General features: G+C 48.8%; 1 protein-coding gene across 1 annotated transcript in view; it reads left to right on the forward strand.

Annotated features, from left to right (window-relative positions):
- The first annotated feature begins 10,339 nt into the window (after positions 1–10,339).
- The window catches only part of PSMB7 (proteasome (prosome, macropain) subunit, beta type, 7), a 50,905-nt gene continuing 33,463 nt past the window's right edge, over positions 10,340–27,781 (forward strand). Inside the window, exons 1-5 of the mRNA XM_004677353.2 lie at positions 10,340–10,443; positions 10,871–10,964; positions 12,398–12,495; positions 14,147–14,287; positions 18,237–18,352. Of these exons, the coding sequence (XP_004677410.1) occupies positions 10,382–10,443; positions 10,871–10,964; positions 12,398–12,495; positions 14,147–14,287; positions 18,237–18,352 (511 nt within the window). The 5' untranslated portion in view covers positions 10,340–10,381. The remainder of the gene's footprint in view (positions 10,444–10,870; positions 10,965–12,397; positions 12,496–14,146; positions 14,288–18,236; positions 18,353–27,781) is intronic.

The following is a 27,781-nucleotide window of genomic DNA, read 5'->3' on the forward strand; positions in this document are numbered from 1 at the left end:
TTTCCCCATCTCTGTACTATAATTAACAGTTTTCCATGTGCAAGAATTAAGTGGCAGGGCTGGGAGCTGGAGTGCCCGAGCGAAGCGGGGGGCCGGCTCCCGAGCAGCAAATCAAGGCAACGCTCTGTCCCTTCGGGGCCAGGAATGAAGACCCTGGCAGGGGCCTTCTGAGAGAAAGAATCCCAAGGTTTATGCAACCCCTGTAGCTTCTCCTGCTGCCCACTGACCTGGAGTCTCCAGGACCCAGAGTGGAGAAGCTGCTTCTCCATGAGAAGCAAGTCTCCATGGCCCACGAGGCTGGAGGAACTAGCAAGGGTTCACTCCACTCAAGAGCCTCGCGCTGAGCCAGGAAGCAAAGAACTCCAGGTGGCGGGAGCCATGGTAAAAGTGACCAAATTTAAGACGATCTGAGATTGAGGTGATGAGGAACAAAAATGGGTTATAACACATGGAGTGAAAACAAAGAATCCTTGCATTTTATAGTTATTATTTTTTTAAGATTTATTTATTTGTGCATACAGAAATGGGGTACAGGCCAGAGGCTCAGGGGCGGTGAGAGGCTTCACCAGAGACAGAGTGGGGCACGGAACAGGCAGATCCACGAAGTACACTGCTGAGGGGAGCAGCGGGCGGGTCAGGAGAGGTCTGCCACGCCATGTGGTCACCTCCGGGGCAGGTGGGAATTGAACTCATGCGGAAGCAGCTTTAGATTCTCAGTGCTGTGCTTTAACCCGCTGCGCCACTAGGGAGGGTGGAATCCTTGCATTTTAAAAGGGGAATTGAGGGCCCTCCCTGGTGGTGCAACGGGTTAGGACGCAGCACTGCTAGGGAGCCACAGCTGCTTCAGTGCAAGTTCGATCCCCCGCCCCAGAGGTGACCCACATGACGGAGGTGACCCACATGGCGCGGCAGACCTCTCCTGACCCGCCCCCTGCTCCCCTGAGCAATGTACTTCATCAATCTGCTTCTTCTGCCCCCCACTCTGTCTCTGGTGAAGCCTTTCACAGCCCCTGCTCCTCTGGCCTATACCCCAGTTCTGTATGCATCAATAAAAAAACAAGGGGGCCCTCCCTGATGGCGCAGCAGGTTACAGCACAGCACTAAGAAGCTAAAGCCACTTCCGCATGAGTTCGATCCCAGCCCCAGAGGTGACCCACATGGCGCGGCAGACCTCTCCTGGCCCGCCCGCTGCTCCCCTCAGTAGTGTGCTTTGTTGATCTGCCTGTTCTGCTCCCCACTCTGTCTCTGGTGACTCTTCTCACACCCTGCACCTCTGGCCTACACTCCAGTTCTGTATACATAAATAAATAAATCTTAAAAAAAAAAAAAGGGAATTGAAAAATAGAGACAGAGCCAGGGCTAGGTCTTCCATACAGAAGTGTCCACTAAGGAGGGAGAGAAACAGAAAGGACATCTCATCAGAATAACTGTTGGGCAGAAATCTCCTGTAGATGCGACCGTCACTGGGAAATGCCATGAACAGGCAGTTCCTACAGTTTTGAAAAACCTACAGATTCCCTTTTAATTACCAAGAACCAAAGAAAAAGAAAACCTTACAGATGGGGACATCACACCCATTCAACCAAAGACTCATGTTAAACCTGCTTTGCTGGGATAAGCCAGCATCACAAAGCCTCTGCGTGGTCCCGAGAGAAAGAAGCTCCACTTCAAGGTACACTTTGCAAAATGCTCCCCTGACATTGGTGTCGGCCGAGTCTGTGTTACAGAATATTCTTCAGAACTGGCTGGGCCTCTTTGTGAGATATTAAAAGAAGAAGAAGAAATGTCTGGGAGACTCCTCCAGACGGAAGGCCAATGGCTCAAGCCAGCTTGGTCCTGCATCACAAAAATCCCAAAGGCGATTCTGGAGAAATCTGGGTGTGGACTGAAGACTGGCTCGTAATACTGGACACAGCAGTTCCCTGGGGGTGACACTGGCATTGTGGGGAACACTTTTGGTTTCGTAGACACCTGCTGAAGTATTTAGGGGACAATGATTTTTAGGGTGTGATCTTGGGTCATGGATATAAAAAATATGACAAGGATAATCATTACTGGGGGAATGATTATGGAAACTTCAAAATGGACTGAATATTACACAGGCTGACTGAATCCCCTGGGCGTGGAGGAGGATGTATTTTTGGAATTTGTGCTAGTTTTTAGGGTGCAACTTCCAATTGGTCCGGGAGACAAAGGGGAGGGGAAAGAAGTGAGAGGATTATATACACCTCTTGTACGTTCTGAAGGTTAGAAAAAGTTCAATATAAAATTGGGGGGAAATAATGAATATTATGTAGTGTAGAGATTAAAAAAAAAAAAACAGAGAGGCATAAAGAGGGAAATACAAATTTCTTACCAGCGAGGGGTGATCACTAAGATTCCTCCAGAGGCTCAGCATACACCCACACGTTGGGGCATGTTGGGGCACATTAATTGAGCCTGTTTCTCATCCATTATTCTGTCATTAAACATACACTGAAAACACCAGCTTTTATTATTATTATTATAGTTTATTTTTACATCATTTTGTGCCTTTTCCCATTTTAGTTGTACTCCCTGTGGGCTTCCCACCACCAAATAACCCCGTGTCATCACCATAGTTCTGTGCACTCCCCCAACCCCCATTTTTGATCCTATTCCCCATTTCACCCCGTAAAATGTCTCTGGTATATAGTTCTTCATTATTATTTCCCCCCCTGGTCCTTTATGCTCCTGCTATGAGTGAAACCATCTGGTATTTTTCCTTTTCTTTCTGGCTTATCTCACTAAGCATGATCCCTTCCAGCTCCATCCATGGTGCTGCAAAAGGCATGTGTTTATCTTTTTGATTGCTGAGTAATATTCCATTGTATATATGTACCACATCTTTTTTTTTTTAAAGATTTATTTGTTTATGCATACAGAACTGGGGTACAGGCCAGAGTGGCAGGGGTGGTGAGAGGATTCACCAGAGACAGAGCGAGGAGGAGAACAGGCCGACTGACAAAGTACACTGCCGAGGGGAGCAGTGGGCGTGCCAGGAGAGGTCTGCTGTGCCATGTGGGTCACCTCCGGGGCTGGGGATCGAACTCATGCTGAAGTGGCTTTAGCTTCTTAGTGCTGTGCTGTAACCCGTCGCACCACCAGGGAGGGCACTGTACCACATCTTTCCAATCCAGCCATTCACTTTTGGGCCTTTGGGTTGATTCCATGTCTTTCCTACTATAAATAAAGCAGCAATAAACATGGGGGTATAGGGAACACCATTTTTAATGGCCTCCTCTATTCCATCGGAAATTATTTTGTCATTCTTTAGTTTGACATTAAAACAGTTTCTGGATTTATTTATTTCTTATTCAAAAGGGCAGGTTTATCCTCAAAAGGGAGAGCAGAATGAAGGTACAGGCACAAGCAGGAAGGAGGAGCCGCCCTGAAGGTCGGGGTGGGGGAGGTGGGCTGCCTTGGAAGGAGCTGCCCCTGCTGCTTGGCAAAGGTGGGTGGGGGCATCCCGGGCATCAGGAGAGGGGCCCAGTCTTTGGATTCCTACTATATTACACCCTAGGGTTACCATGCGCATGATCCCTAATAACCAATGTCCATTACCCAGCCCATATTCAATATAGAAGTCACTGTAAACAGTGCTACAAGGAACATCTTTGTATGCCCATGTTTGTGTGAGAACAGAGTCCCAGAGGAGGAATCTGGGGGTTAATGAAATGGAATTTTGTTCAAGGATCTCAACCTCTACTTTTAAAAGTGGCCTTATTGCAGTCTATTTGAGATATATTTGAGATATATATAATATGTGTATATATATATATATCATATATGTATAAATAAACCTGCCCGGGTCTGTGTCCAGAATTTGAAGAGTCGGGCCTGCGCTCACACCAAGGTGTCAGGCAGATCCGTCACCACCAGGCTCCTGGGTCCCTCTTTTTCTCTTAGGAGCGCGTGAAGAATACTCCACAGGAGAGTATTCAAGAGAGGGAGGCTCTTAACAAAATTTGAAGTGCGACCACCCGTGTTGTTAGCTCGGGGCGCTGTGTCATATGGGATCTTGAGCTGTTTTGGCAGATGGCTCTCCAGAAAGCTCGCGCCACTTTACACTCCACTAGCTAGCGCGGAAGTGCTCATCTCAGCATCCCGGGGCCTGAGGATTATTGTCAGCAAGCCTTGCTGGGTTCCACGGTGAACATCGTACAACGGGCGAGAACATGCCAACACGGCTGTCCTGGTGCTGGACTGCGGGGACGGGACGGGCCATTCTCCGGTCCCCAGCGGCCCTCCCAGCCTGCTGCCCACATCGCCCCGCGGGCGCCCCCTGCCGGCCACCGCTCCCCGCCCTTGCCTGCCTCCCCTGCTAGATGAGGACCGCCGCTGGCCCCCTCCTCGGCCCCGCCTCTCCCTCAGCTCAGGAGGAACTGCTGGGGCTCTCTCCCCAGCCCAGCCCGCCAAAACACAGCACCCCCCCCTACCCTGCACCAGGTCGCCGCCCCCCATCCCTGCGCTCCTGCTCTTCCCGGCTCCTCACATCGGAGCTCTGGATCTGTCGCCCTGCTGTGACCTCCCGTCACATCTCTGGAGACTGTTCCCTTCCCGTCGTCCTCGTGGCCACCACTCAAGTTCAGGCGTGTCCTTCAGGCCTCCCTCTCCCTGCTCCCCTGTTGCAGTGTCTCCCCTCACCCACTTCCCGCCAGCTGCAGGTGCGTGGCCCCAAGCCCCAGGCCATCCGTTCCTGAGTGACCCCATCACCGCCAGCACAGGCAAGGGGCAGATCCATCTCGAAAGCTCCCCATGTCCCCGGGGACTGGCTGCCTCGTCCGCCTGCCTCATTCTGCAGTGTTCTGGCTCCCCTGCTGCACCCCCTCTGCAGGCGCCTCACTGGGGCTCTGGTCTCCACGTGCCCCTCGGCAGCCACAGTGCAGTGGTTCTGTCCTCCTGCGTCTGCCCCTGCTCCTCTCTGAGCGGGGTTCATGGTTCCGCTGTTTCCCAAAGAGCTCCCTCTCTTGTCCCTCTCAGTCCCGGGGGCAGTCCCCTCTAGAATCTCCTGCCTTTACCTTTCTGAGGGTTTCCTGTCCATTCCCCTTCAGGGCAGGGTCTCTCATGGGAGGGAGTGAAGGGGGCTCCTTTGCCTGTCTGGGGAGGGCGGGAACCATGGAGATGGCCGATGCTGCGAGTGTGCACCCACATTCCCAGGCAGAGGCTGCAAGTCTGGGCAGAGGCACCCAGTGCCTTCAGGACACCTTGATGGTGGGGGGTGGGGGGGGGCATGCTCTGCTAAGCTCCCTTCTCAATCCAGGGGCCCCTTCCCCACTCCCCAGAGAAGTAATGTTGCAGCCCCTCAGAGCCCTCAGGCGGTGCCCAGGCTTCTGAGCCTAAGGGGCTTTTGTGATGGGAGGTGCCCAGCTCGCCAGCCTCCTCTCTTCACCTGCCCCTGCCTGCTGTTCTGCTGAACCCAGCGCCCCATCACACCCCACCCTTCACACAGCAGTCTCCGTCTGAAAGGCGGTTTCCTTCTCCCCACTGCTGTCCTCGAAGACCTTTCCTCAGGCACCAGGGAATCCCCTGGAACCTCCCTGTCACTAGCATAAACAGCCCCACCTCTGCCGCTCACCCTCCAGGACCTCAGTCTCAACTTGACTCTTCCTCCGTGTGGCCTCCGGCCAACGGCCAACGCTTAGGGTTTCTGAGTCTCAGCTTCTCTCTGCGTTCCTTCCCCACTTCAGGGACCCCACCTGCTGTTTCCCCTTTTGTGGGTTATTGGGACACCCAAAGGAGCCATAAGGAGAGGCCGGGGTAAGAACAACAGCTCTGGACAGGACAGGCCTGGCTTCCAATTCTAGTTCCCCTGCTAACCAGCTGTGTGACTTTGAGCTGGGTGCCTCCTGCCTGCCAGCTGGGAGCGCCCCGCCTCGTTGGAAGTCACAGCAGTACCATCTGCGTGGGGCAGTTGCAGAGTTAACGGGGCTGTGGCTGTGAAGCTCTTCACACAGCGCCTGGCACATGGGAAGGTCCCGAGTTCAAGTTAACCACGATGACTAAACCAGGTGCGGAAAAGGACGTGTCCATTCTGACGGGCTTCCAAAGTGGGGGTGTGGCTCGTGGTCTCCTCCTCGGGCCCCGTAGAGGAAGGGATGATGCCCACTCCAGCTCACCATCGACTGGGGCGGCAAACGCCAGGCTCATCTCATCTCCTGGGGTTCAGTAGTTAAACACCCACCTCAGGCTTTGTTTACAGCGATTGGGTCTAGGCAGGGCCCCAGAGTCTGCTGAGTGTCCCAGGACAGTCGGGAGGGGTGGAAGAGGCCGCACTGCCGGGGGCCCGCGAGGGCCCCTCTGTGCCCTCACACTGACCTGGTTTCCATGGCCTGTGCCATGAGGCTTGGTTCCTGGGTGCAGGGCCAGGAGTCCTGGAGTCTGAAGCAGCTGCTCTAATTCATGCAAAGGAAGGCGCCCAGGTTTGCCCTGTCTATTTATAGCTTATTTATGAAGAAGGAAAAACAAGGGCCCAGTTGCCTTGGCAACCAGGAGCATCATGGCTGCCTTCCCTGCAGTGGGAAGAGGGCCAAGTTTCCTTGTGAGCCCCCCTCCATGACCGTGCGTGTGTCCTGCCAGAGGATGGGGCGAACCCCCCAGAGCCTGACACGCTGGATTTTAGCAGCCTGCAGGGTGGGGAGGTGCTCGGCAGGCCCTTGGTAACCCGGCAGACGCAAGGGGTGCACAGCTCCACACTCTGGGTGGGGTGCAGCCACTGGCCTTGGGTCTCTGCTAACGCCTGTCCTGCTGCGTCAGGCCCACGCTTCTGCCCTCTCCAGGCCCTGCTCTGGCATTCAGCATCACAAACTGCAGGTGCAGTCCCCAGACCAGCGCCCCTCCCTGGATGTGGCCCAGAGCCCCACAACCCACCGAGGAGGGGCTTAGGCAACTCTGAGTGGACAAATCCGTGAGGTGCTTCACGGTTTACTCCACATGCACTCACCTGGTATCACGGGGTGAGGGAAACATCGAAATGTTCTTTCGTTTAACAGATAAGACACTGGGGTTCAGAGAGGTGCAGAGACCAGCATAAGCTCATGAGGCCGGAAATTAGCCCAGCAGCCGTGAGAATTCCAGAGAGGAGGAAATCTTAGTTTTGCTCTGGCGAAGCCCCAGGGCACATGGGAACTTGGGGGCCACAATTGTGAGGGCCAGGGACATAGTGTGCCTGCCTGTGGCTGTGAAGGGTGTGCTTGAGTCTTGGCTTCTCAGCTGTGACCTGTGAGCCAGAGGCTTCGCCTCTCAGCCTGGGCAGTCTCGCCTGCCATGTGGGCAGTGATGCCCGGCCTGGGGGCTGCTTGCTTTCTGAGGCGGATGGGTGCCTCTCTCTGGATCTCCTGGGATGTTCATGAGATCCTGGCATAAGGTGGGTGGAACCTGGACAATGGACGTGCTCAGGGAACGTTGGGCAGTATCTTTTTATTCGGGAAGTGAGGCCCACACGAGCTGGATGCCTCCCTGAGGTCACACAGTCCAGTGCAGCGTGGAAGTGGTGGCCTTACTGGCCACGATTGTGTTCAGGCTACTGTCCAGGCGGCTGCAGTCCTGCTGAACTGCAAGTTTGGTCCAGGGGTCTTTGAGCACTGTGTCCCCGAGCTGTCCCTCACTCCCTCACTGCTGGTGCCTAGGCCCTGCTCCAGGGGGAGCGAGGTCTGAGGGCCTTGGGTGCAGTCTGTCAAGGGCCAGGGCCAGGCCCCAGCGGCGTGGAGATCCTCTATCGCCCTCTGCTGGGCTCCGGCTGCCTCTGCTGGGCCGCCTTCCAGAGCCACCTGCAGCCGAAGCTCCTCAGCTGTGGTGGGTGAAGAACTTGCCAAAGAGACTAGTTAGGATGAGACAAGCCGGGTGGGCAAAGCATTATTGTGTCACAGGTCTGGAGGCTCGAGACCTGATACCTGTGACCAGAATTGGTTCCTCTGGGAGGAAGAAACTTCTAGTCCAGTTGCCTGTTTATGCAGATATTGGGCATCCTGACAGTTGGGGCCTTCATCCTCAAGTGAGTCTCCCTGTGTGTGTGTCTGACTCCAGGTCCCCCCCCCTTTTAAAAAAGATTTATTTATTTATGCATACAAGAACTGGGGTACAGGCCAGAGGTGCGGGTGGTGAGAGGACCCACCTTAGAGAGAGTGGGGAGCAGAACAGGTGGATCTACCAAAATATAAGGCTGAGGGGAGCAGCGGGTGGGTCAGGAGAGGCCTGCTGCACCATGTGGGCCGCCTCCCTGCCTGCAGTGGCTGCAGGGAGCCCCACAGTGCTATGTTCTAACCTGTGGCACTACCAGGGAGGGCCCCAGATTTCTCCCTTATGAGAACACTGGTCATGAAGGACCAGGGCCCACCCTAATGACCTCCTTTTAGCTCAGTTACCTCTGTAAAGGCCCAATCTTTAAATAAATAAGGAAACCCTGTGAGGTACTGGGAGGATGAATCCAATATCTTGTCTTTCGGGGGCAAGGGACTCAATTCAGCCCAAACATAAGGAGAGGAATGGCATCAAATTCATCTTGTGTTCACTCCCTCAGACCTGAGCCCAGGAGCGAGAGTTTTTGCCAAGAGGCTGGCCCTCCTCCAATAATTATTTACTGACCATGCAGTATACAGGCTGTGTCCCTTATGACTGGCACAGTCGATGGAATTGAGCCTCTTCAGGAAATGGACTTCTGGAGAGCAGAACCCAAGTATTTTTACCTTTAACTTTCACCAACAGAGAATGCTGGAGACACAGGAGACTCACACACCTGTTATCAGTACACTCCTATGGAGACAAGGAGGCTTTATTTTCCTGTTTTTACACAAATAGACACAGAGAAGAGCGAAAAAGAAATTGAACCTTTAACAAACATTTACAGAACACATAGTTATGATAGATAAAGGTTCTGGAAGACTGGTATATTATTTGTTCATTAATACCTGGAAACGTGCCTGACATATGATAGGTACTTAAAAATATTTTCTGACTGACTGAATGAATTGACCCACAGTTATGAAGGTTATCATTTCCTTGCTAGGTAAATTTGAGCACATTACTCCACTTGAATGAATCTTAATTCCCGGCAGTAAAATAAGTTTAATTACATTTCTTAGGGCTGTTGGCAAGGCCAAGTGATTGCAGAGACAGGAATAGTAAATTATTGAAAAGCTGCAGCGAGCCAGTGCACAATTTTCCACATACAGTTTTCAATTCTTACAGCAGTCTTTTGAAAACAGAAATAAAATTCACATGACACAAAATCCACTACTTGAAAATGTGCAATTCGGTGGCTTTTAGTATATTCACAATGCTGTGTGACAGCTGCCCTGACCCAATTTCAGAACATTTCATGACCACAGGAGAAGATCCTGTACCACCAACAGCCGTTCCCCATTCTGCCTCCCTCCTCTTCTAGCAATTACTACTCTACTTTCTGACTATTCAGATTTGTCTGGGAAGCACAGTTCATATAAACAGAACATCTTGTATGTGACTTTCTGTGCCTGACCGATTTCACTGAGCATGGTGGGTCAAGGTTATCCCAGGTGGGGCCTGAGTCTTTGCTTCATTGCTTTTTCTAGCTGAAAACTCTTGTGTTGTATGGATGTAGCACATTTTCTTCCCCATTCACCGGTTGGGTTGTTTGCACAATTTGGGCATTATGAACAATGCTCCTAGGAATACCAGTGTGCAAATCTTTGTGAACATGTTTTTATATCTTTTGGGGATGTATTTCAGACTGTGTGTTTCTCTTTTGGGGTGAATTGCCAAATTGTTTTCTGGAGCAGCTGCACTGATTTACCCTCCCACCAGCCAGGTAGGAGGCTTCCAGTTTAAGCACATCCTCACCAACATTTGTTATTTTCTGTTTTTGATTACAGCCGACCTAGTGGGTTTGAAGTGGTCGCCAATTGAGGTTTTCATTTGCATTTCCCTAATATCAAATGGCCTACAGCACCTTGCATGTGCTTATTGCTCATTTCACAGTTCCTTTGGAAGGCAGTGTTATACCTCCTAGACCATTCGGGGTTGCAGCACTTGCTCAGTGCAAGATGGTGAGGCTGCGCCTGGCGGGGTGTGTTTGTCTCCAAAGCGCAGGAAAGCGGAATTCAAAGTCGAAACATCTCTGGGCTGGACGACGCGAGACGCCCAATCTCTGGATCATCATCCTCTGGACAAGCCCTTTTCCCGCCGAGGGCGCCAGCGTCTCCTCCGAGCCACTTGGGGCGATCTAGCCCAAATACCTCCGGGCTCCTCTAGGATCCAGCAACTCTAAGATCAATCGCCGGAGCCGGGCGTTTGTCCCGCCCCCTCTGCCCAGACGCCTGCGGCACCGGAAGTGCCCTGCTCTTTTCATTTGCTCCCGCCCCCAGCCCGGAAGTACTTCCTTGCGACGATGGCGGCTGTGTCAGTGTACGCGCCTGCGGTCGGAGGTTTCTGTTTCGATAACTGTCGCAGGTGCGGCGCAGGCCGGGGCGGGGTTCCGGGCGTGAGTGGAGTGGGGTGTCAGGGTCGAAGTCGGGTTCCATCCGGATGTGGGAGCCCCAAGCGGAGGGTGATTGGCGCGGCGAGCGCCCGCGGCCCGTGTGACTCAGGGAATCCGGGCCTGAGCGTGGGTTTCTGCTGAGGCCGTCCGCGCTCCCACTGCCCCGGCGCACCCGGCCCCCCGCCCCCTCGACCTTAGGGGAGACGCGCGGCCTCGCTCTGTCCTTCTTCGCTGAAAAGCGGAACGAGAGGCCTCATGTTGGGAAGATTCGGTAAACAGATGGGCGGGAAAGCAAATAATCCGTTTTCTTTCCCTGAGGTCCTTATGAGGCACCTTTCGTGCCGTTGCGGTTCAGTGTGGGCCTGCCGGTCAGCACTTTATTCTCTCATTTGCTCTCAGAAATGCCCTCCTGGAAGCCGATTTTGCAAAGAAGGGGTACAAGCTTCCAACGGCCCGGAAAACTGGGACGACCATCGCGGGGGTGGTCTATAAGGTAAGCCGGGACAGGCCAAGAGCGGCAGTGACAAACCGAACTGATGACAGGAACCAAGCCAGTTGGCGCCTTTACTCTCGGGGCTCCGTGGGAAGGGGGCATATTATAGAATACAGCAGGAAGAATTATAACGGGGGTCCCCAGGAAAAGGGGAAGTTCCAGGTTCCCTGCCCCACCCAGAAGGAGAGTGGAGCTGAGCAGAGAAAAGAAGAGAAGGAATCTGGGGAGGAAGGCAGCAGGATGGAGGGCCAGAGGAGACCTGAGGAAGCCACACGGAGGAAGGGAGACCCACAAAACCGTGTTTATTTATTGGCCCTGGACTGGTTAAAACAGATGTGAGTGAGAGACCCGTGGGGACTATGGCAGTGTTTATATTGATTTTGATGTTGCTCTTATCCTCCTAGACTTTTCTGGCCATTTCTGACCCTTTTCTCTGGGTCCCTGCAGAAGGTGCTTTAGGCTTGTGGCCGCTTTCAGGCCTTAGCTGGGTCAGTCCCTGTTGGGTGGACTTTTACCCATGAGGGGATAGGTAACTTCAGGTGTTTGATTTAGAAATAATATTCTTTATCTTCCGATTATATACTCACTGTGTTAAAGTTCCTTTTCATTTAAAGTCTTACATGTTTTGTCTTGATGGGGTGGATGGCAGAACCTATTTAGAGCAGGCAGGCTTGGGGGTTTGGGGTGCCCCTCTCTCCCTGTCCTGTAACAGTCTCCCAAGGTGAGGCAGGTAACCTGGAACTTCCCCTTTTCCTGGGGACCACCTTGTTACAGAATGTCCTTTAGGGAAGAGTTGTTTTTCAGGAGGCTTGTATGATTATCAGCGGTTTATAGACTTCCTTCACTTTGCAGAGTTTTTGACAGGAGGTCAGTTTCCTTAAGTTCCCTTTCCGAAGCAGGATGCTATAATGGGAGAATATAGGATTTGGAGTTGACAGGTGTAACATTTAAGTTCTGTGCTGCTTCTAGTTTTGTGCAGGTGGCACTTCTCAGGGCCACACTTCCACATTCATGAAGTGGATACCTGAGTCCTGCCATAAATTTGTAAAGGTCAGAAGGAAAGATTGTTGCTGTTAAAGCTAAACAGTGATATCAAGACATCTACAGAGGTGCCAATTTAAATGGAAGGATTTCTTTATCATAATTTAGATTTTTCCCATGTTAGCTCTGTGATTTGTAAGGAATTCACTAAGTTGCTGAACCTCATTTTGAAATCAGGAATGAGAATGCTTATTACTCGGGGTTCAGCTAATGTTTATTAATAACCTTTCTTTATCCTGAAAGTATATTGTACAAAATATGTTTGCTAGGGGAAATTGAAGGGGATAGAGTGGAGTTGGCGTGGATTGGAAGAGCATGGGACCCCAATGCTGTTTTCTCTAAATGAGAGTAGAGAGCTGTGGTTTATATATGCAAAACTGTCATTTTAATAGGATGGCATCGTTCTTGGAGCAGATACAAGGGCCACTGAAGGGATGGTTGTTGCTGACAAGAACTGTTCAAAAATACACTTCATATCGCCTAACATTTAGTAAGTATTGATTAAATTGGAGGATTTCACCAGCCTGCATTTTCTTTGTATCTCCTTATGTAGCATTTCCAGCCACCTGTTATTGAAGCTAGTTACCCTCGAGTTCTCCCTTCAGTTGGTGCCCAACTCTGCTTTCTCTGTGCCTCTTGCATCCATTGCTTCCCTCCTTCCTGCTGTTGAGACTTTAGTGTGGAGTTTTTTTCCTCCACTGGACTATCATTTTGTCATTTCCTTGACCTCGCTGCCTCTGGTTTCGTCTCCATCCTGTTCACTCTCTGTCATCTTGAATTTTGTGAAGCTCAGATCAGATACACCCCTGTCTTCTTTTAAAAACTTTTCAAGATATTTTCACATTTGCACGCTGCTTTCAGGATGGAGTTGAGACTTCAACATGATATTTAAGGCCTTGCACTAGCTCACAAAATCCTTCCATTCTGTTGCGTTACGCCTCCCCCCATTTACACCTGGATTGTCCTATTTCCTCATGCTCCTGTTCCGCTCATCACCAAGCGGTTTCACCTTTGCTTATATCAGCCCCTCTTAGAAACACCGTTTCTTCTTCTTTCCCGCTTATACATTGTGTTTATTGTTCCAAATCCAGCTCTTCTCAAAGGTCAAAATCAAATGCTCTCAGTTCTAGCTCTCCAGAGCACTTTACCTGCACTGTTGTGTCATATTGACTGAGGTATTATAATTCTTGTCTGCCTGCATCTCCTCCACTCATCTTAAATCAAGTGCCAGGATTGCATCACATTTTCTTGATTCTAAGCACTTAGTATATCGCCTGCTGTATCAACTCAGTAAATGACTTGATAAATGTGAATTGCAGCTTTTAACATACCTTGCTTTTGGAACAGATGGCTATATTTGTAGGGTAAGTAAGGTGCACACTTTATTAGAAGCAGAGAGACCAGTGGTCTGAAATGCCCCATGAGGCCACAGAAAGTATATCTGCATATAATTAGATGTGTATTGTGAGTTTTTTAATATGATTTTTTTATTTTTTAAATTTTATTTTATTATTTATTTATTTATTTATTTTTAAAGATTTATTTATTTATTCATACAGAACTGGGGTACAGGCCAGAGATGCGGAAGGTGAGAGGATTCACCAGAGACAGAGCGGGGAGCAGAACAGGCAGATCGACGAAGTACACTGCTGAGGGGAGCAGCGGGCGGGTCAGGAAAGGTCTGCCTCGCCATGTGGTCGCCTCCGGGGCAGGCGGGGATAGAACTCATGCGGAAGTGGCTTTAGTTTCTTAGTGCAGTGCTTTAACCCGCTGCGCTACCAGGGAGGGCCCGTATTGTGAGTTTTTTAAAAAAGAGATTTTTACAAGAACGGGGGTACAGGCCAGGTGGACGGGGGCGAGAGGGTTCACCAGAGACACAGTCAGGAGCTGAACAGGCAGGTTCACTGAAATACACTGCTGAGGGGAGCAGCGGGTGAGACAGGAGAGGTCTGCTGTGTCTAGGTGTGTGTTCTGAGTTTTATGTTTATTTAAGATTAGTTAGACAGAGTAGAGCAGTTATAGTGCAGAGATAATTAAATTCTTTATGACCTGAACTTGGTGGACGCGATCCAGGAAGTGCTGTTTCTAATTGAGCCCTCTGGGGATTGAATTTCAGCTAAATTTCTAATCTTGTTTTTTAGTTGTTGTGGTGCTGGGACAGCTGCAGATACAGACATGACAACTCAGCTCATTTCTTCCAACTTGGAACTCCATTCCCTCTCCACTGGCCGCCTTCCCAGAGTTGTGACGGCCAATAGGATGCTGAAGCAGATGCTTTTCAGGTAAGGTTCCAGGATGGGGATTTCTTTCAGCATTTTCCCTCATGTCTTAAATTTTCAGCCAAGGGAAATATGGAAGCTAGAGCAAAACCTTCACAAGTATACATTTTATTCCAAAAATCATTTGTTGTTGAAAAGCCGTTTTAATTTCTTAAGGCTTTGATAGTGTATTTGAGCTCTTTTCTTTTTCCATAAATAAATGACTCACACCATTGAGTTGAGTTATTTCCTGAGGCATAAGGATATTATTGGATTGGAAAACCTTGTTGTTCATATAAGGAAGAACTGGAAGGAAACTTTAAGCTCGTCTTGTAGATACATACACAAATGACTTATTTTTCTCCTCTTCTAGGAGGAAAATAACAAGATGAAAAGGGATTATTTGTAGTTGGCCTTGATTGGATCATAACATCCTTACTATCAGCTAATATTTTTCTGTCTGTGCCGGGCCTTATGCTAAGTGCTTTTCATGCATGATCTCCTTTTATCTTCTGAGATTGGGGTTACTATACCTTTAGTCACTGAGGGGACAGACGAGGAACAGTCACTGAGCCTGACCTGACCTTCCCTCCCTGCCGATTCCCACTTAGTTTTGTTTCTCTTTCTTCCTCAGTAATCAGGTCACTTTGTTTGTTTAGCTCTTGATAGTTTTCAAATTTTAAGTTGACTTTCCCAGCTGCTCCTTAGAGAGACACTGTATTGTAGAGGAAATAACCTGGGCGTTTTGTCTGGGATTGGAATACTGGTTTCCTCTTTTGGGACTTGCCTTCAGTAAATTCTCTTTCCTTCTTTGTAGAATGTATCTCATTGTGCCTGCCCCTAGGGTGGGTGTGTGAAATGAAGGGGATCTGGAATAGAAAGCTCACAGGCCATCTTAGCTTATTAGACAAATTTTATGTGGATCACATACTGTTTTTTTTTTTTTTAAAGATTTATTTATGCATACAAGAATTGGGGTACAGGGGTGCAGGGGCGGTGAGAGGATTCACCAGAGACAGAGTGGGGACTGCTGAGGGGAGTAGCGGGCGGGTCAAGAGAGGTCTGCTGCGCCACCAGGGAGGGCCTATATATTTTTTTAAGTAGTGACCAATGATAATTGAGGGCTTTGAATTTTAAAATTCTGATTTGTTGGATTTTTTTGAAAGCAAATGCAGAGGGCTGGCACTGAGGCGGCCCTCCTCTGCTGCTCAGGGACAGGTGCTGCCTGTCAGGGGGCTGTGTCCGGCCTGTAGTCCCTGCCGCGTTCCCCTTCTGCCTCCTGCCCCTCCCTTGCCTTCCCGTGAATTTGCAGGTCTTCACCCCCAAGTTAAGCATGGCTCCTGAGCTCACAGCAATTAGAGGTAAGGTTCAGTGGACTCTACAGAGGCTGTGGTCTCCCATTTTATAGGGGAGATCAAGACTTAGGGTTCTCATGGGTGTGAGCCTCGTCCTGTCGTTGTCTAGTTCCTGCTCCTGCTGGACTGAGCCCTGTGCCTGTGATTTCCTCTTATGCACATAACCATGTTACTCTTGGAGAGCTCTTGCCTATCAACTCTTTGCAATGCAGGCCGAGAGCTCGTTATGGAGCATCTGTCCTCAAGATTTCTGGAAACATTTGTAATTTTGATTTTAAATACAAAGCTCCCCCTGGTGGTTTGTGTGGTGCATTACATTTGAAACAATTTTTAAAACATGTGAAATGGGAGTAAATGAGATTATTGTAAAATTCTTTGCAATGCCCTTGAAAGAATTTAGCTGAGTAACCTACCAGATGTTTCTGTTAATCACTTTAGACTATTTTAGGGATTATAAAATCTCTTGTAACGTTTCTTTGTAAAAGGTAATTTTATCAAAATGTTGAGAGGAACTTTTAAAAACCAGGATAACAATGGTCCTGAATACTAATGGTCCTCTATATTTTCTCACATTTTTGATGAGTTATATAAAACGAGTCAGTGATGTCAGGGAAAAAAACATAGGCTATGACCTTAGAACTTTGGCTCACATTTAGTCCCTAGCACTTAACTTGGGCACTTAACTTGAGGGAACTTGGGCTGTTCACTCATAGTCTCAGTTTCTTGCTCAAGAAAATGGGGGTAATAGACCTCTGACTTTGGAGGTTGGAAGGAATAAAGCAGCAAGGCTTATGGAGTGCTAGGCTTGATACACAGCTGAGCCCATAGTAGCCAGGGGCTGCAAAGAACAGGGTTACTCTTCCTCAGCACTGTTCCCCACACGGCGGGGTGAAAAATGGCACATTGCCCATTCCTCGCGTGTGAGCCAGTGGGGAGAGGCTTTGGGCAGCTTTCCCTGCCTTCACGTTGATTTGGCTTGTTGGACTTAAGGTTTTGAACCTCAGCAGTGTTGCCTGTTTCACAGTATTTCTATTCGTATGCATTCCATGACCCCTTAGGACACAGACACCTTAGGGTGGCTTCATGTAGGCGATAATCTAAAAGAAGTTCCTAGAAGTGAAATTGCTGGGGCCAGGGTATGCTTGTTTAACATTGCTGACATACCTGCGCTGCCATCACAAGGAAATGTGTCATTGTCTTTGGATCTCGTCCTGCTGTGAACGTGGCAGCTCACTTAGCCGTTTGCCGCTTCCACTGACGCAGCATGAAACGTGCTTGTGTTCACTTACGCATATTTACTCAGTTACGTCCTTAGAATTAGATTCCTGAACGCAGAGTTTCTGGGAAAACTTAAGGATTTCAGGGACTTGCCAAAATATTTAAGAGTCTTAAAAAAATAGACTTTAAACAGGTTTAAAGTCAGGGCTTAGCTTGTCAAGGAACCGCTGCTTGGAGCTGGTTTTCTTCAAGGCGCTGCGGATCGGCAGGCGAGGGTGGCTCAGTCCCTGGTGGCGGGCGGCCGATGCTGGCGCTCATCCACGGCCCAGGTCTGCTCTCGGCCCTGCGGCGCACCGTGTGGCTTTGCACCAGTGCCTTTCCCTGCCTGGGCCTCTGTGCCTTTTGAGACTGCTTCTGAAATCCTTTCTTGCTTTTAATTGTTCACTAATGAGTGGAGGGTGCTTTCAAAATAACAACTAGGTAATCAAGGGATGGGGAAAGCCTGGATTTTTCTCTTTACACTTCTTTCTGAGCAGTTAAATTTGAGGTAGTCTAAAAGTATGACTTTGGTTCTTGTGTTAATTTATTTGTAGCAGTTTCAGTGATCGTATCATTAGGCCAATTCAGCTTGTGTTAGCTGTACTGTTCTTCCGAAAGTGCCAAAAGCGCACAGTGGGGACCCTTAACTCCAGCATACTTACCTGGTATGGCAGGTCGAGTGGTAGAGGAGCGGACCCAGGCGAGGGACAGCAGCCCCAGCGCTGCGGAACGTGCCTGCCTGTGCTCGCAAAGGAGCAAGCCCGGCTGTGGCCGGCTGTGGCCGGCTGTGGCCGGCTGTGGGCGTCTTCCTGCGCCTGCCGGAGACTGCGGCCTGGCCCCGGTGGCTGCTGCGGCTATCCCTTCCCCAGTGAGGAGTTGCTTTTCTTTTTGACTCAAGTATCTGTGGTGATAGTTTTGAGGATTTACTCAAAGGAAAAGGTGCTTTGACATTCAGCCTCTGGTGAGGTTGGTCGTTTGAACAGACCAGGAGTGGTAATTCTTCATCATTACCTTTGATGGTAGCTTATCTGCTGATCACAGAGTGGGGTGACAGGAGGGGGCTGAAAATCTTTGGGCTTCCAAGACAGAGGCACCTACTTAATGTCTTTGGGTGGGTTATGTGTTCTCTCATGTGAAAACGGTGGTGCCTTTTAAAGGGGGAGCAGAAAGTCTATGGAGCGCCTCATGCACATTACAGCTTTTATTGATGACCATAAAGATAATCAGCTGACATTTGTCCCTTTGGTTCCCCTTAATGAAACAGTTGCAGTATAAGGCCTGCCTGCTAGTACAGTTTCTGTTAAGTTACAGCGATACAATGTAGACTCATTTTTCTTTCTTTTGCATGTTCTGGTCACCAGGTATCAAGGTTACATTGGTGCAGCCCTAGTTTTAGGAGGAGTAGATGTTACCGGACCTCACCTCTACAGCATCTACCCCCATGGATCCACGGATAAGTTGCCTTATGTCACCATGGGTGAGTGCGATGTTTCCGAGTCCTCTTACTTACCAAGATGGTTTCTTAAGGAGCAGGTCTGTGTCCTGCTAGAGGAGACGGTGCAAAGCAGTGATTTGAGCCACTTAACAAATGTATATTGAATTCCTCAAGTGGGTTTAGGGCCTTTTCCAGGTGCTGAGACTAGATAAAGATTCTTGCCTTAGGGAGTTTCTATTTTAGTGAGGGTAGATAGATAGTAAACATGTTAGAAAGTGTTACACCTAGGAGGAAAAAGTAACATAGATGACAGTGTGCTGAGTTATGTAACAACTGGCTTGTGAACCCGCAGGATTATTTCGCATATCTGCTTGTGACTTCACAAGTATCTCAAAGTGAACTTTTAAAACATAATGCAGGGGACTAGGGAGTGGTGGGCAGAAGTCAGATTGTAGCGTGACGTAGGAAGATCAGGTAGGCTCATGAAGAGCACGGGCTGTGAGTGAATGGCCTTCCAGGCTGTGGGAAGCCGGGGGGAGGCTGACTGGCAGGATGGCGCCTGGTCCAGGCAGGCGTTTTTAATCTGGGAGTTTGTCTTTACCACTTAACATCTGCAGGTTCATGGGTGATTAATTCCTTTCTGAATCTCAGACACCTCACCAGGAGGAGATAGTGTCAGCCTGACCTACTCTGCGCGCCAGGTCACAATCAGTAGAAACAGTGTGAGGTTCCGGTCCAGGGCCTCTAACAGTACTTGTTCTTTTTAAACTTTGTTTATTTTCCTACCTCATTGTTCCTTGTAGTTTTCTTTTTTAGAACAGATTTTTTACATTTGTATTTTAGCTCTAAATGTTAGATAAGAGTATGTTTTTTGATGTCCAAAAAAGAAAAAATGACAAAGGCATATTAGAAGAATGGGGATTTTGCAGTTCTCCTGGTGCTGTTAAAGTCCAGTCAGACCAAGCAGGTGTAGTTATCAGAGCAGGCCACTGTAGCTGCTGGTGCTGTAGCTGTTGTTCGCCTCACAAGGTTTTGTTTGGGGTCTTTGCTCAGCAGAGCTCAGAAAGCTGCTGCCTCCAATAGTTTGGAAATTGCCAGTTTGAGACTTTGCTATTCCATTGTGTTACCTAGCCTCTTACAAGGCTTTATACAACAGATGTTCCCTATTTGTTGGGGAGAATGATTTACCCCCAGATACCATATGGATGAATCTTTGTAATTATTTTAAAATGAAGATACTTAGAGTAATTTTAGAATTGTTCCAAATTGCTTTATTCCAGTGTATTTGTTATCTCCATTAAAGTGCTGTTTTTATTTCTCCCCATCTGATGCCTTTAAATGTTGGTAAAGGGGTGTACCTTTACCTAAAACATTTCACTCTTGCGCGAAAGTCGCAGTGCCCAGGGAAAGCCATCATAGCCTTTACTTACATTTGTTAGTTGTTAGCATTTTACCGCACTGACCAACGCACATTGTTAATTTTATTTGTGGGGGACCCATTGAGAGTAATGAGCAGACTCTGTGACCATCTGTCTACTCCTGAGTCCTTTAGTGTGTTAGTTTATATCACCTTGATAAAGTCATCAAATCCAAAGTGTTCAACATTCATACAAAGCCATTTCATTATTAAAATGGGGAAGGTGGATTGGTTTCTTTTGCAGTAATTTAGGACGTGGTGTTGAAAATGAGTCGTCAGGCAGATGTGTCTGTTTGCATCACTCCCGCCAGCCCCCGCGCTCTGGCCTTCCTGGGGAGCACGCATCTCAGATCTAGTGAGAGTCCAGGGCAGGGCTTCCGCAGCGCTGAGCTTCTCGGTCCTTCTACTTAGAAACCATGGCTCCACAGTCTGGTCATAAGTCCAGGTTAAGAAGGGGACTTGAAGGTTTACCTGGTCCTGCTCTTCACCCTCTCTCAGGTGCCGCCTGTGTGAGGGCATCTTAGCGGGCTGAACAGCTGGAGAGGAAGAGTGGGTTCTCGCCCTCTCTGTCCAGTGGAGCCAGGAGACAGCTATGCAAACTCACCAGGGCAGTAGGTAGTGAGGCCTAAGGGAGGAAGGGGCACTTATCAACTGAGCAAGTGCAGGAAGAGCTTCCCTTCACTTGAGCTGAATTCTAAAAGGTAGACCTTTGTCAGGCGCTCGTCAGCATCGCCTGCGTGCCGGGCCCTGTGCTAGCTGCTGGGTGTCTGGTCAACACAGCCCTTGTTCGGCGCTCTCGCCTCATCGAGGGACCACACTAAGCAGGAGTACACTGTAGTCTCAAAAATTCTCTGGGAGAACAGTAGGACGGTGACTGGTATTTGGGGAGTCCTTATGAAGCAGGTGATAGTAGAACATTTTCTGGTGGAAATAATTTGTGCCACATGGACATTCAGGGAGGACAAAGTGTCACAGTAAGAGTTTGTTGTTTCTTTCCCAGGACATGTTGGAAGCTATATGTCTCTCTCATCTGTCTGTCCATCTAGCTGTCTAGTCCTATGCAAATGAGGTCAGGCTGTACATACTGAGTCCTGTTGACTTGTTTTGAGGATGTTTCTGTGTCAGCTGTGCGGGCGGATCACTCCTTTGACAACAGCTACGAGGAATGGCGTCCGGCTGGACTGAGACCGACTGGCCCATGCTCTTAGTGATGGACCTGGTGAATTGTCAGAGCTTGTCCAGTGTGCCTTGGCATACTGTGTAAGGATACATTGCAGGTGGTTTTAGTGGAGTTTTGGATGAGTTCTGAGCTTCTGGGTTGCTCAGAAGCCTCTTTTGCAAGTGCTGACTGAATTTGATGTATGAGAAGGTTTTAAAGGCTAGGAGGTGACTACTCACCAGTCAGCTCTTAGACTGGATGCTGGGTCTCTGTCACCTGCCCTTCTTCCCTGGACCGGTTCTTTCCGGGCTCTTTTTTTTTTTTTTTTTATGAATTATTTATGCACCCAAGAACTGGGGTATAGGCCAGAGGTGTGGGGTTGGGTGAGAGGATTCATCAGAGACAGGATGGGAGCAGAACAGCAGATCTACAGAAACACACTGTTGAGGGGAGCAGCGGGTGGGTCAGGCGAGGTCTGCTGTGCCATGTGGATCAGCTCCCTGGCCGGGGATGGAACTTGTGCTGCAGCGGCTGCAGACAGCTTCATAGTAGTGCTGAGACTTAACCCCTTGCACCACCAGGGAGGCCCTCTTTTTTATTTTTTTAAGACTCATTTTGTTTATGCATATGAGAACTGGGGCTCAGGCTCTTGACCATAATGCCACACTAACCCTCGCCCAGGAGTCGCCTCCTTTCTGTGTGGGCTCAAGTCCTGTTGGTCCTCCGCGGAGTCCTGAGGTCCTGGCCTCTCCCTGAACAGACCTTCACACCACACCCCTGCTGCAGCCTGCTTCAGAAGTGTGTTTGCCTGGAGAAATTTCTGCCTTCCTGTTCATCATCCCCAGTCTGGACCAGAAGCTGTTCCCATGTGGCTGCCCCAGCCTAGGTGGAATCTTCTCAGGCATTTGGTGTGAGACCTCTGCCCGCAGTCCAGCCTCATCCCTCCTCCCTCTGTGGGCTCCTGAGACTGGGGGAGTAGCACCTGCGTCTACTCCGTGGTCCCACAGAGCCTGTGTGCTCAGTGACTCTGATGGTGAATTTGTTTCCTGTTTCTCTGCCTGCCTGTGTCAAACAGTGTCTGAAACCCCGGAGCGGGGACCCTAGCTGCTGTTGGCTGTTTACAGCCTCCCTGGAATGGAGCTGGTTTCGGTTGGGTTCCCTCTGTGTGGCCTGTGTAAGCAGTCCGCGTGTGGCAGGTCTGTTAGCGCTGACCTTTATTACATTCAGCTTAAAGGAGTGTCTCTGCTAGTCTGCTGTGGCTGTCCATTATTTCAGTTAATATCCTGGGGAAGTGACGCCGTCTGGGCCATTTCCTTTATCTTTGGAACCCAGATTTAGTAACTTGCACGTTACTGCTCTCCCTGAGTGGCAAGGCTGGGATTTGAACTCTTCCAGCTCAAGCAAGCCTTAGTACAACACAGCTACTTTGATTTTATCATCTTACACAAGATTTTATCATCTTACATCTTAGCTTCATTAAGCAATTAAACTTTGCTTCTGAGTACTAAAAAGATTTATATAAATTCCCAAAGAGCATTGGTTTGTTTTGTTGCTTACTTTTAACTGCGTGCGCAAGTCTGTGGCCCTGCATGTTAAACTGGTGCTTTCTGCAACAGCTTTATAGTATCAGTAGAAATGAAAAAAACCCACACTTCTACCACCCTAAGAAAACATAATTTATTTTTGTTTTTTGTTTCCTTCCAACCTAAGCCTGATGTGAAGAGGAGGAGCCTTTATCAGACTGTAGAATAAACACAGTGTTTGCCAGGCCCCGGCGTTGTCATCACCGTCGCCACTGTCACCTTGGCCACTGTCGCGGAGCAGGGCGTGCAGTGCCTCCCCCACGACAGCCACTGCCTCTGTCTCAACATGGACGGCGCCGCTGGCCGTGGGAGCGCTCTGTCTTGCTTGCTCTTGCTCTCCTTTTTTAGTTTTGATGGGTTAGGGACCTGACTTGAGGGAGAACCCCAGCGCTGCCCAGTTCTGTCCTGGTTGATGTTGTTTTGGGTTGAGCTGTAAACCAGCCCTCATGCCACAGGTGAGCGCGGCCTCGTGCTATGCCACGGAGCACTGAGGTAACTGTGGTCTGGAGGCTTCCCAGCAGCGTAGCTTACCTGAGAAAATGACCATCATGCAACTTCTCATGCTTTAGTTACGTCATGAGTTTTTTTATTATGAGAAGTCAAACAAAACTTTGTAATTAATCTTTTTTCCCCTGACAGATTTGACAGTAAGTGCTGAAAGCTACGAGTTGCTACTCCTGTGCGTCTGTACCACCTGGCGTGGCTCCTTGTGCGGGTTCCAGGAGCCTGCCTGGGGGCTCGCCACCCAGGGGATTTCTGTGGGAGAACATCCCTCACTCCTGGGGTTGGCTTGGGCCAGCCTGTCCTTAATTCTTTCTGTGGCCACGATGCTGACCACGTGGTAGTGGTGGTCACTCACCAGCTTCCCAGCTTTCCAGGTTGTGACTTGCTTAGTGAAGTGGGTGCTGTTGCTCTGGTCACGCAGGTGAGGAAACCGAGGCTAGGGGAGATCTGCTAAAGCCTCATGGTCAGAGGCATGTGCTGGGTGGGGTGGGACCCCAGTCTCCGACTTGCTCTCCCGAGACTGCGCTGTTGCTCTGAGTGGTGTGTGGCATGTGCTCCAGACCAGATGGGATCTGGTACGTTCTCAAACAGACGAATGGGCTCCGTAGGTTTCATTTGATTAATTCTTTTCTTAAAAGAGTCATTTGAAGAAACTACAGGTGATTGATTAGTGTGGTTATTGAAAACTGGGCAAGATTCTTGAGTTTTTCTTTAGTAAGACAGGGAAAAAGGTTTTGGCTGTGTTTTTTGGTAGACAAAATGTGGGTTCTCTTAATTCTCAGATTAATTAGCTTATTCTTACAACTTGCCAGCTTTTCTTTATTAGGCGAATTGAAGTAGCGTCAGGAGAAGCTTGGGGACTGTCTTTTGCTATTAGTTTGGCAGTGTTCCTTGGAGCAGCGTTGGCAAGGCACATACAAATTTTATTTTTGCCCATTTACTCACATAGTGAATTAATATGAATACAATTTCAAGCTCAACATTCCTGGAAATGAGGCCCTTGGACAATTTAGGAATACTAACTTAAGGAATAAATATTGGCATCCATTATTAAGGAAGACTTGGGGTTGTTGCCAGGGCCATCCAGGTAAAATTTTATCTCCAGACAGATTAGTTATACAATTTCCTAATTACTGGAATGTACCTCTTCGGTCCCAGTGTTCAGGGCACCTGGCAATTAGAAAGATTCGGGACAGGGCAGTAAACATCACATGTCTCCCCTTTCAGGCAGCGGAGTCTTGGAATTAAGTTGGAACATCGGAACATCTGTAGGGAATTGAGATTTGCCACTTTCTCCATATTTTTACACTAAAGTGCAAGACATGTGATATGACTTGATTTCGAAGATTTTCCTGCACTGGATCATATTAGTGTGCTGCAAGTTGGCAGGTGTTTTTCCACATTTGTTTTCAACTTCCTAATCAGGGTGAATTTAGCAGTCCTGTGTGTTCATACGCCGTGTAAAAGCCTTCCCAGAGGCCATATGGACTTCCTAACTCTAGAGTTGCTGGAAAATCTTCTGGCTAGTCTGGGCCGATGGCCATAGCACGGGCCTTTGTCAGTTTCAGGGTGAGCTTAGGTTTCTGCTTTCTGGGTCAGGTGCGCTGTTGAGGGAACCTCATTCTGGTGGAACGTAGTCCGTGTAGCTGTTCTGACTGCCCAGAACAGGCTTTTCTGTAGCCACCTGAGGTATAACTAGATTCCTAGAAAAGAGGTGAATGGTGACTGGTAGTTTTTGACCTGGGAGGTCTCAGGGTTACTGCAAGGCTGGACTGTCACAAATGCTCACGCACCCTCCCAGCACTGTGTGCGGAAGGCTCCTCCTGTGACCGAGGCACAGGGACAAGAGCTGGTCTTGGGAGTCAACCTCTGTTCAGATCTAAGTCCAGAATGCATGAGCTGTTTGACTATAAGCACGGCTTTCTTCTGTAAAATGATGGCCAGGTGAGGGGGAGTATCCCATGGGACATGTGTGCGGGTTAGTGATACACCACACGCACAGTGCAGATGTTGGGGTGTGGTGTTGGGAAAGTTTGAGTGCTAAAGCATTGTCTGTGTGCGGTTCTGGGTCCTGAGATTTCTCTGGAAGCAGATTATCCTGTTTTAAGTAAAATCCATTTCAGAAGATTTACAGTGTTCAGTGCTTGGATTTTATATCTTAAAATTCATGCAGTTTTGGAATGCCAGACAGAACAACTGGGAGCCGAAAGCCCGTTGCTGCAGAGGTGGTACTAAGCCAATAGATGGTGCCGTTATGTTAGGAAATGAGAAAACATTTATTTCTCTAGTGCATCCTGTTGCTACAGGGAAGGTGACACAGCCAGCCCTTGCCATTTTCCTAGTCTGTTCTAGTTAGAGTGGAGTTCTGGATTCTGCGTAAAGAAAGATGAGCTGTTTCTAGGGGTGAATGCGAGTCGCAGTATGAATGTAGTGAGCTGTCTCTCCTGTTTTTTCTCCTCTGATATTGTACCACAAAGCCTTTGGTGACCTGAGTTCAGACAAGTAAGAGCCCTTGCCAGGAGTGTGATTCTAACAGTTAAACACAGTGCTCCAAGTTTTAAGTCCTTTGCTTTAAACCCCACTTCAGAGAGAGTGAGGTTAACTAATTCATCTTACCCTGCTCTTGTTTCAGAATTGGCCCTGCTGTAGAAAAGTGTCTTTATACTCTCATAACCTAGCGCTTGATGGTCTTTTATTTTCTTATTGGACAGACCACGTGGAAAGCCATTTTATGCATCAGTAGACTTTTTGCTGTGTAGTCCCTCGCACTGGGGACTTGCTGTCAGCTGGATCTGCCTGTTCCTCACTGTGTGCTTTTGGGTAGGTTCCTTCACCTGTCTGAATTTAGTTTTTCCATCTGTAAAGTGGAGATAATACTCTCTAGTCCCCTGATGAATTAAGCAAAAAAATATGTAACAGAGCTGCTTAATGTTTCTCAATAAGTAGGACTTCTTACTGTTTGCCCACAGCTCTGTGAAGTCGTAAGCCTTTACTTCAGATTGAAAGTGGGTGTGTTTTTTGTATTATTAAACCCTGGTCCTTTGTCCTTGAGGGTTGTGAGGGACATGAAAACTTGGAATAGACTTGCTGCAGTGGGGAAGTTATTTTGAAATGTGGACCAGAATCAAGGCCTTTGAAACCTGTCAGCTGGGACTGTGTTGAGCGCCTGCAGCAGGAGAGGTGTGGCCTGGCCTCAGCAGAGTGCTGAGCCGGGGCTGCTGTTTCCTGGCAGGGCCTAAGACGTAGAGACTGATTAAGAGAGGCACATTTTAATGTCATTTGCATCCTCTCACTCCCTTGTTTGAAGGAAAGCAGTTTTCTCTCTTCTTACTTTGTAGCATTTCATTGAAATACATTAATAAAACCTTTCACTTTTGGGCCTGGATACCCAATTGTTAGTCTTAGGAATAAGTGTTTATACCCTGTCAGGTCAATGAGATGTTGCAGTTGCAATTATAACAGAAAAACTCTGTTCCCTTCAAGTGGTGTTTTAAATTACTTACATAGAGTAAAAATTAACTCCTTTTCAACTGCAGTGCATTTAGAAAAGGAAGTACAGCTTTTGAGAAATCCATTTTGAGTAAAATGTTGTTGGATGCTTTAAAATTATTTCTAAGCAGGTTAAATGGAATAATTCTTTTATTCATTGGGAATAAAAGGTAGACTTTCTGACATTGAGGTACATTTGCTGATGAAGAGGAAGCATTCTTCCCCCTCACGAGGGGTTTAAATGTAATACTCAGTGCTTACTCAGGAGTGAAAACATCAAATTAAACTGTTTATGCTGACAAAGGACAAATCTGGATTTCAGCAAACCATGCAAGATTGTCTGATTGCTTGGCCTGCCTCGCCTGGAAGCTTTTGGCCAAGCCTTGTAATGATATGCATGCATACAATTACCCCACCTCCAGTCGCCCTGCACCTCCCTCTCCGGCGGGAGAGGCCTCCACTGCTCTCTAGCGGCTGGCTGCTGGTTCCCGGCAGCACCGCGCTGCTTTGTATTCATAAGTCAGCTCTTCACACTTGGGCATGCCTGCTTCCAGAGCAGGCACCAACGCCAGGAGAGAGGCCTTCCTGCAGGAACCGAGTGAAAAATGAGCCCAGTCCGTGGGGCCTGTGAAAAGCCCCAAATTTTATCCAGAATGAGTGGCCGCTTGACTGCCAATGAGCCAGTGTGAGTAAGCACTCTGTCAGGGAGAACCGACACTGATGGATTAGAAAGTTCTTCATGCTGCTCTTTTATCGCCGCATGCATCTTGCACCTTGGCAGGCCACAGTGGCAAACAGGTCCTTGGGTGCTTAAAATGGACCGCTCCTTAGCAGAAGGAGCAGCTTTTATCCTGAAAAGATCTGGTTAAATTGATTTGGGGAAAAGCAGTAAAAATCCATTTCCTGTTGTCTCTCAGAACTTCATGGCTTTGAGAGAAGAATTTGTGAAGATCCCTGTTTCCATTAAAGCTGCCTGCGACTAGGGAGAATGGTCATGTCAGATACATGTCAGTCCCTGCAGGGCAGGGACTGGGCCTTACAGTAATTACAATAACACACTTTCACTGAGTTTTTACTGTGTGCTGGGCTGCTTCTCAGAACCGCTGTCCCTTCAGGAGGACATGCGCTGTCATTTATTTGCCTTGTGTGGGGAGGGCTGGGGTGCAGGGACGAATGCACTGCACAGTTTCTGAGGCAGCACTGACACTGTGCCCGTCACTGTGATGTGACGGGCCTGCGGTTGCAGCTTGCAGCCTGGCAGGGCTCGGAGGCTCTGGTCCTTGTAGGGGATCCCAGCGGGCGGGGGTGGGGGGTGCGGG

This window comes from Condylura cristata, unplaced genomic scaffold, assembly GCF_000260355.1.
Source record: "Condylura cristata isolate star-nosed mole 26May11 unplaced genomic scaffold, ConCri1.0 scaffold00006, whole genome shotgun sequence".
Classification (NCBI taxonomy): Eukaryota; Metazoa; Chordata; class Mammalia; order Eulipotyphla; family Talpidae; genus Condylura; species Condylura cristata.